The sequence below is a fragment of the Saccopteryx leptura genome, chromosome 1 (genome assembly GCF_036850995.1).
Source record: "Saccopteryx leptura isolate mSacLep1 chromosome 1, mSacLep1_pri_phased_curated, whole genome shotgun sequence".
Lineage (NCBI taxonomy): Eukaryota > Metazoa > Chordata > Mammalia > Chiroptera > Emballonuridae > Saccopteryx > Saccopteryx leptura.
This window is the reverse complement of record NC_089503.1, coordinates 309,013,956-309,022,865: the sequence shown is the minus strand read 5'-3', so window position 1 is coordinate 309,022,865 and position 8,910 is coordinate 309,013,956. Positions and strand designations below refer to the sequence as shown.

Sequence of the window (8,910 nt, the reverse complement as noted above, 5' to 3'; positions counted from 1 at the left end):
TTGAACGGATACATGACCAAATGAATAAACTAGGGGACTTGGAGCTAGTAGAACTTGAAGCAGTGCAACATGTTCAGATCTCTGTTTCACATAACTCAGTATAGGACCTTGAGACCCAATACAAGACCTCTTTGAGCCTCTGTTTATTCACCTATAGGGTAAGACAGTAATATGCATTTATAGGGTTCTTGGAAAGGTAAATGTAAGAATCTGTTAAAATGCCTGGCACCTAGAAGTTATTCCCTAAATGCTTGCTAACTCTGTGGATGAAAAGGAATAGACTTAATGTAATACCCTTATTCAGAAAGTTCATCTCTTGGGTCAAGGCTCTTAAGCTGGGCAGCCGGATCGGACTCCCAGCTCTGCCACTCACTACATAGAAAACCTTAGGTCAGATACTTAAAAACCATTATGTGACTTGGTTTCTTCATCTGTAAAATGGGAATAGTGATGGGATTCAGCCTAGCTCAGTGCCTGGCATGTTAGCTGCTGTCATTGCTTTTAACATAAAAGATTGACAACCACATTGTGAGGCCCTGACCTGTGGTCCTCCTCCATGGGACCTGAGATTTCAGAGAAGTTAAGTGACTGCCCAAGGTCAAACAATGAGGAAATGTCAGCCTTGGGCTTCAAGGCTAGGTCTGCTGCTCCCAAATCCCATGTTATTTCCACTCCATCAAAGAAGGAGCTCAAAATAGGCCTGTGGCATTTCAGCTAATTTCCTCTAAGCCCTCACCAAGTAACCAACTGCGGGCACACAAAGCTGCTCCCCTAAGAGCATCCATTCAGCAGCTGCTGAGCATGTGTGCCTGGTGGACCCAGACCATCTAATGGGACTTACACTAAGCCAGCTCTTCCCAGGTGGCCTTTTCTGGTCTGCAGAAGAAATCAGAGGAGTAGAGCTAGGTTGGGAAGGGGGAAGAGGAGTGGATGGAAGAAGGTAGATGGAAGAAGAAGCTGGTGACAGTCTATATGCAAATGGGGGGAAAAGAAATGCAAGGAAACCCACATTTATTGAGTGCCTACCAGGTACCAGGAACTTAACCTATATCATACCATTTAACCTCACTATGATTACTCAGCCATTGTGTATCAAGTATCTACTATGTATCAAGCCCTGAACTAGGTACCAAAGATGTAATGGTGAATAAGACATAGCTACTGACTTCTAAGGCTTAAAAGTCAGTAGGGGAGTTGACACATACACACTAAGGTCCTACAAACAGGATGATAGAGGCCTGAGCTGGGTGGCAGCAGTGAAAGGCAGGGGGGTAACTGGGAATAACTTCAGCAAAAAAAAAGAGGCAGGTACTAATGTGCCCATTTTAGATATTGTAAAACTGAGGCTCTAGGAAGTGGAATTGTTTGGAGTCATGCAGTTCCCTAGTAGCAGTCATATGCCCTCAGATCCATTCTCTCTCCAGAAGTCTCTCTCTCCACACTGGCAGCCTAAAACGTTGACCTTCTTTCCCAACCCCCTTTCCTTTGCTCAGTGATTATCTGGCCAGATGATTAATCAAATGTTGCTAAAACTGTGGCCACTGGTAGTGGCTGAGATGTTAGCAGCTTCTGTAGACAAACAGAAGCTTCTGAGCCTCTGCCACTGATTTTGTTTGAGCAAAAGACTCAAGAGTTGGCCTGACCAGGTGGTGGTGCAGTGGATAGAGCGTCAGACTGGGTTGCGGAGAAACCAGGTTCGAGACCCCAAGGTCACCAGCTTGAGTGCGGGCTCATCTGGTTTGGGCAAAGCTCACCAGCTTGGACCCAAGGTTGCTGGCTTGAGCAAGGGGCTACTCAGTCTGCTGAAGGCCCACGGTCAAGATACATATGAAAAAGCAATCAATGAACAACTACGGTGTCGCAACAAAAAACTAATTATTGATGCTTCTCATCTCTCTCCATTCCTGTCTGTCTCTATCTATCCCTCTCTCTGTCTCTGAAAAAAAAAAAGGACTCAAGAGTTGGTGTGAAAGGGTGGGGAGATGAGAAGGAGGCTTATGTCTCCAGTCTAAAGAAACTTCTAGGACAGGTCAAAGGCAACCAAGGTGACAAGAGTAAGTGTGGGCAAGCTTCTCAGGCATATGTGGCTATGCCAAGCCTCTCTCCACTGCTCCCAAAAGGCCTACCCAATCTAAAAGATCTTTCTGCTTGCCCCTTACTTCTTCTTCAAAGAAAGGAGCCGAGGAAATCACCCACCTGAACCACTGGCTGAACTTGCTAGGTTTCCTGCTGAGCAGGAGCCACAGATCTGCCCCTCTTCCACCCAATTTCCAACCTGGAGAAATCCTCAGTCTGCAAATGTAGCTTTTTCTATACCCTAAAGGCACCTTAGTAGAGGTTGCTGAGATCTTGGTTCTGTTCTCCAGACACCAGGATCCTCTCCAGGTGCCCGGAGCACAGCAGTCACCCTTCATAGGAGTCCTTCCCTTCTGAGAAGAGAACAGAGAGTGAGAAAAGTAAGTTTAATGCAGAATGGCGAAACAGTTTTTCTACACAAAAAAGAATGCATTGGCTGTGCCTGCAGACCAGCTCTGAGCTAAGGGAAAGAAGTTAGGCAACACTAGAGAAAGTCTCATTTTAATTCAGTCATCTACTATACACTCTTTAAAAATCACCAGATCACTGAGAAATTATCAAGTAAGACAAAAATGGAGAGAGAAGGAAGTATGGAATAATTGAGTTATGAAGTTACAACATCTCTAACCCCCAATTGACCCATCAGACTCACAGCTTTCTCTAGGCTCCTCCCTTCCCCCAAAATTAAAAAAAGCAAAACCCCCATCATGCCTCACGTACTCTCACTCACTTAACTACGAGGCTGATCAGAGAAAAATGGAACCAGTAGCAGCAAGGATTTGATGTGCTTCTTTTCCAGGGTTCACATTAAGAAAGAGTTGTACATAGAGAAACAAGAGGTGACACTGTGATTAACCCAGGATAAGGATCCTGCAGAAGAAAAGATGTGCTATGATGTGTTTCAATGTTCACAGCAGGGAGATTTTTATCTCTTCCAATCCAGGTTATGAATGGCATGGGAAACTTAAGAAGGATTCACATTTCACTCACTTCCCCCACAAACATATTTGTCCTTAAGATAAAAATCACTGCCCAAGCCCCAAGCCACCATTCACCCTTCCGCACCCTTTTCCACAAATAATCTTTCCAAAATGTCTGCTTGTAGAAGCAAGATTTGGAATTTCACGGAAAACTACAGAAGAGACACACACAATGCATTAAACACCCCCAGTTAGCCAAAGAGAGACAAAGATATGAGAAAGGAACAACCAAAAAGAGACGCAGCTAATGTGCCAATAAAATAAAACAAATCACTGAACAGCAAAGTGAAAAAGATGATTTAAAAAACACATAAAGATCGTGTTTGTAATTACCCATCCAGGTTATATTTTCACCACTTTCAGGCAGAGAAACCGCTGGTTGAAGTTTTGTGCCCATCTGATTGTAATGGGAGGGTTGTATTTGAAGCTCTGGGCACGTAGAGATGGCATGAGAAAGAGGCTGAGCTGGAAGAAACACCAAGGGGGTGGGGGGAGTGAGAGAGCGACGGGGAGAGGGAAAGGGAACGAGCTATCTCTAGCTACGCCTTCCTCTAAGCTCTGGGAGCCCAGGAGAGCGCTCATTTTAGGATTTGGGAGAAGGGTAAAAAGAGGAAAGGCAACCCCGCTCTGCCCCGGCCTCGCTGCCCGCGAGGGGAGGGAGGACTCTGGCCCGCGCCCCCCTCCTGGCCGGCCGCCCTGCCAGCCCTGGCGCGCGCGGAGCGGGAGGCGCGGGGAGCTGTCCAGTTCAGCACCACCCGGTAATGCAGTAGGTGGGAGCGCCTCTGCCGGGGCCGGGCCGGCAGGGAGTGGGGGGGCAGGCGGGCGGCCCATCCTGCAGCAAGACGCCGGCTCCCTTGTTTCCAGGAGCTTTGCAGATAGGGGGAGGGAAACCCGCCTCGATTCTTCGGGAGAAACCCCTTCCCTCCCCCACTTCGCCAACACTACCCTGCAACCAACAACAATAACCGCCGCCGCTGCTCGTCCTGCCGCCGCCGCTGCGCCTGCCCGCCCTGCTGCTGCCGCTGCTGCCGCTGCCGCTGCCGGGGCAAAACCATGGAAGGCGAGACCCCCGCACCTGTTCAGCTGAGATCAAGGGCTTACAGAATACTGGGAAGTCTGGTTTGAAACGAAAGCGCTCGAGACCCCCCAAGGAAGAGAACTGGCGAAGCCAAGGATTTTCATGGCGCAGGCCGCAGAGACGGAAGGTTGCATCTCGGCTTTTACAATCTCTAACTGTCTAGGTCCCGAACCATGAGAGATTGTGTTGAGAATGCGGCTGTTCCTTGGTTCACTGTGGAAGCCATCTCCAAATTAGCTATCACATATGGAAACTGGAGACCAGAATTTTAGGAAAAGAGATTAAGGCATCTCACTTGGGGGGTGGGGGGTGTCTTTTTATTTTTTCCTTTTTTTAAAAAGAAAAATCACTGCAACTGGAACAGTTTCTGATCTCAAAAGGCAAGCCTCTCTTCCCGTGTGATCTTTATAATTTATACTCTTTTCCGTGAGCTTTCTTACCTCCCTTTTTTTATATCTCTCCATATTCTCTACTCACACATATATCCATTATATTAGTAGTGAAATTATTTTTATTTTATTTTTGCTTTAGTACTTGCACCCTCACACACACTCTCCCAAGAACCAGAAGTCGGTTGGGTGTTTATATAATGAAGAATTATGGGGCTGTTTGATCGAGGTGTTCAAATGCTTTTAACCACCGTTGGTGCTTTCGCTGCCTTCAGTCTGATGACCATAGCTGTGGGAACCGACTATTGGCTCTACTCCAGAGGGGTTTGCAAGACCAAAAGTGTCAGTGAGAATGAAACCAGCAAAAAGAACGAGGAAGTTATGACCCATTCTGGATTATGGAGAACCTGCTGCCTAGAAGGTACTTGATTTCCCATCTCCTCCCCCTCTCCATCCCACCCCTCCCCTTCCCACTCCCCCTCCCCACCCTCCTCCAAATAAGTCCCCTTTACATTCCACCATTTTCTTACTTCACTCCTTCCACCACAGATCAAGGTTGCTTGGGTTAGTTTCAGAGGAAAGGAAATCAATAAGCAAAAACCATTCTCAACTCTCAAGCCTCCACCACCTCCCTTTCCCCAAACCTTTTCATTGGAATAATCTATGACATGATGAAAACAATCTCTTGTTTAAAAGTCGTATGTGCTCTGCCTATTTCGGAATCATTAGGATTTGCCATTTGATGTGGTCTTGCTGTCTATGAGGGGGGGGGAAATAATTGCCTCTCTCAACGCTGCTCCTCTTTTCATAATGAGGAATTTAAAAATGATCTTCCTTTCCCCCTCCTCTTCCCCTTTCCCCCAAAAGTCCCAGACACATCATTATCTGCAAATCTCCTTTAAAAAAACAATGTTGTTTCTAAGAATCCTTATTTGGTAAATCCTAATTATTCCAGGATCTCAAGCTGAGTTCAAGAGCATTTCGTAATGCCTATGAGCCACACATCGTTGGAGGCGACTGGCTGTGTGTACATGTGTGTTTTAACGTTTACAAAGTCTAAAAATACATACGTCTCTCACAGGAAACAAGTCCAAGTTCTAATAAACACTTGCAGGTTAAGCTGGGAGCCAATTCACTTCCACGCAGAGTGACATGTCTGTTATCCAGAAGCGAGTAGTCAGCATTGCAGCCAGCTGGAGAATCAGACATTGTGCAGGGAGGCCAGGAGGAAGGCGAGGGCATGGGAGGTTGGGGGGGGGGGGACGGCAGACAGGAGAGCAGTGGGGCAGGGGTGTCAGCTGTTTGCCTTGATCTTACAGAGTCTTTGGGACATGTGTGCTGTTGATGCATGTGCTGTGGGAAAAGGGGTCCCCACAGTGCAAAGCCTGGGTGATCAGGGTGCGGATGAAGGAATGTGTTTCTCAGACATGTTAATAAGGACTGAAATAAAACTCAAGCTGGTCATACAACCTGCATTTAGCAAACAGACTTTAATGGGAGGGGCTGCATTTGAATGGGTACATATGTCTGTGTGTACAAGCTACAGCCACCCATAGAAAGACGTGCACAGAGAGATAGATATATGTTTTCGTGTGGACAGAAGGCTTATGTGCTTTGCTTCCGATTTGAACCAATACCGGAGGCTGTTGGAGGCAGCGTCGGGAAGCAGGACTGCAGGATTGTTTGTTAAGCTCAACATGGGATGGTGATGCAGGGAGTGGAAGCCAGAAGATGAGGGAGAAAAGAGGAAAATGGACAGGAGAGGGAGAAACTGATATGACCCTAGGGTCTAACCCAAACTGAGCAAAAGCCGCTTTTTGGGAAATGGTTGTGTTTGTGAAAGAGCATCAATTCTGTGCCCCCCTCCCAACATTCTTGGTGCAAGCGGTTGAGTGATGGCTGAACATGTTTTGAATAGCTAAGTGACTTCATTGAGCGATGGTCTATTTGACGCATACTGCATTTGGTGCCCTTTCTCAATCCAAACTGCTGCCTCGAACATAGTCTGCATAGCAGCTCTATGCTGAATACTATATGCTCTTCCCAGCCAGAGAATCAATATCAGGAAATTAATAGAGACTGTTTTAAGCACACCCCTCCTTTAAAAAAATGAAGAGCCTTTCATGCAGCTAGTCATTAACAGCAGAAAGACTTCCATTTAATTAAACATTTATGGCAGACTTTTATTCCAAAAGAGAAGAAAAGCAAAGTGAATGAGGGCTGCTATAGGGAAATGATCATGGTAGCAATTTGCTTCCCTTGAATTTGAGTTAGATGGATGGAAATATGTGGCCAAGAGATTGGAGAAAAGGCAGGACCTTTTATAGGAGAAAAATACCCAGAGATGGGTGACTTGGTATACATAGACTTCTTTATGAGGCTTATATTTGCAAATTCTTAATACTATGATCTTTTAAACATTAAATAAATCCCAGAAGAGAAGAGGACTAGACGGAGCTTTGGATCATTGTGCATTAAAAAGCTTAAGTATTTTCATTAAAATTCCATCTGTTTGGTGTCCACATTCCCAAACATGCTGACCAACCTCTTTAACTTTCTCTCCAAACCACATACCCTCTCTCTCTCCAAATCATCCCTACGAAGGTTAGAACTGCAACACTTCCCAAGGATTGTGTGATGTACACAGGAGCTATGGGTTTGGCCCCTCTCCCAAGGCCTGGAGCCTCCAAGCAGTGCGGGGAGGGCTGGGCCAGCCTCCCTTCCGGACTAGCATTCCGTTTTCACTTGTAGCCAAGGCCCAGGCAGGAAGAGCGAGTGTCCAGGCCCCTTATTCAACCTGGCCTTTAATTTCCAAAGCCTCTGTCCATATAGGGCGTTGCAGGTCCAGGACCCCCTTAGGAAGTTGTACCTTGGCCGCTTAGGAAGTAGTTTGAAGATTTTAAGCCACTTATTTTCAAAGATTGTGCTGATTTCCAGAAATTGTAAGTGTACTTGTTTCTGAAGGTTGGCACAGACGGTTGTGGGGCTTTCCTGTCTTGCTTTTTTGTGCGTTCACAATAGGGCCATCCTTTACAGAAATCAAGTGCTCAGGGCTTCAGTTTCCCCAATCTTTGTTTTTTGTGAGAAGTCAGACTTTCAAAAAAGATTCCCCATCATCTCTTTATTGTGCTTCCTGTCCATACTCGAGAGCTTGTGAACAGATTTCGAATCTTCTCCCTTCTACCCAAGAGGCTGCTAATGACTCCAGACGAAAAACAACCCTGTCTGTTTCTGATCTCTCCTGCTCCCCGGCTTCACTGTGGCTTTAGCTCTTGAGATTTTTTTTTTCATTTACTTCTTGAAGAAAATAAGAATCAGGAAATATTTCCTTGCCTCTCTTTGATGCTTTTGAACTGAACTGGTCTGCTGAAGAATGTCAAGGGACAGGACCACCTGTTAGAGGCAGACACAATGGGAGGGGAGGGAAATCAAGGAGAAACTACAACCTTTATTTTTCCCTCTGCAGAGTCAATAGCAGCAGTGTCTCTGTGTGTGAACCTGCAACCTCTAGAAGGCTGGTGTCCTTAGTGGGATTGAGGGTGTAGGGGATGGGATACACGTGGATACACATGGATACAGGTAGGTGGAGAGTGATAGAAGTTTCTGAACTTTTCACAAAAGCTGCGTTAAGAGCCTCCTAATGGAGAGATGAATTTGGCCATTTCAATAAAATCTTCGACAGGACACTAAAACAGTTTGTTCCAAGCAAGGTATCTGTGGGCGTGCAGTGGTTTGCTGCCTAAAACATTAACCTCTGTTGTCACCAAAAGGAATCATTGTTTCTGGGGATAGCAAGAAATTCACCCCTTGTGTTTATTCTCTCCTGGCCTTTCTTACCCTGTCCCAGCTGCGTGCTTCCCCCAGAGGCTGTCCAACCCTGCAGAGGAGCAGCCCCGTGGTGCACATTGTCTGTAGCAAAAGCACACCCTGCTTTCTCTCTCCCCTTCTCACCCCTTTCCTTGCTGCGAGGACAGCCAAAATCTTTCTCTCTGCTCAGGCTGTAAAATTCTTCTGCTGAATTTCTGAGCTCATCTGCCTTCCATGGCTTCTCCTGTCTTCCCCTCCACATGCTACTTCTCACAGAGGCTGTGCCATTCTTCTACAGCCCTGCTTTCTTTGAGCAAGCCGTGTCTGTTTTCCTGAACTGTCTTTTCCCAGTTCGCAATTGCATAGCCTTTGCTAGGCCTGCAAGGTGGCAGGTGCTCTATGCTGGGTTCAGCCACAGCTCTCTTGTCCTGAAGAGGAAAGGATATGTCTTGTATTTCAGGAAAGCCAACTGCCTTCCCCAGCACTCCTGCCTTTACATGTGGATGGGCTGAGTATGGAAGTTACTCATTGCGTTCACACTGTGTACATATGGCTCCATAATTCCCAAGATAATCTGACT

General features: G+C 46.4%; 1 protein-coding gene across 1 annotated transcript in view; it reads left to right on the top strand.

The window, feature by feature from the left end:
* The first annotated feature begins 3,683 nt into the window (after nucleotides 1–3,683).
* Nucleotides 3,684–8,910, top strand: part of CACNG2 (calcium voltage-gated channel auxiliary subunit gamma 2) — a 114,354-nt gene continuing 109,127 nt past the window's right edge. Inside the window, exon 1 of the mRNA XM_066358296.1 lies at nucleotides 3,684–4,944. Coding sequence (XP_066214393.1) covers nucleotides 4,734–4,944 — 211 coding nt within the window. The 5' untranslated portion in view covers nucleotides 3,684–4,733. The remainder of the gene's footprint in view (nucleotides 4,945–8,910) is intronic.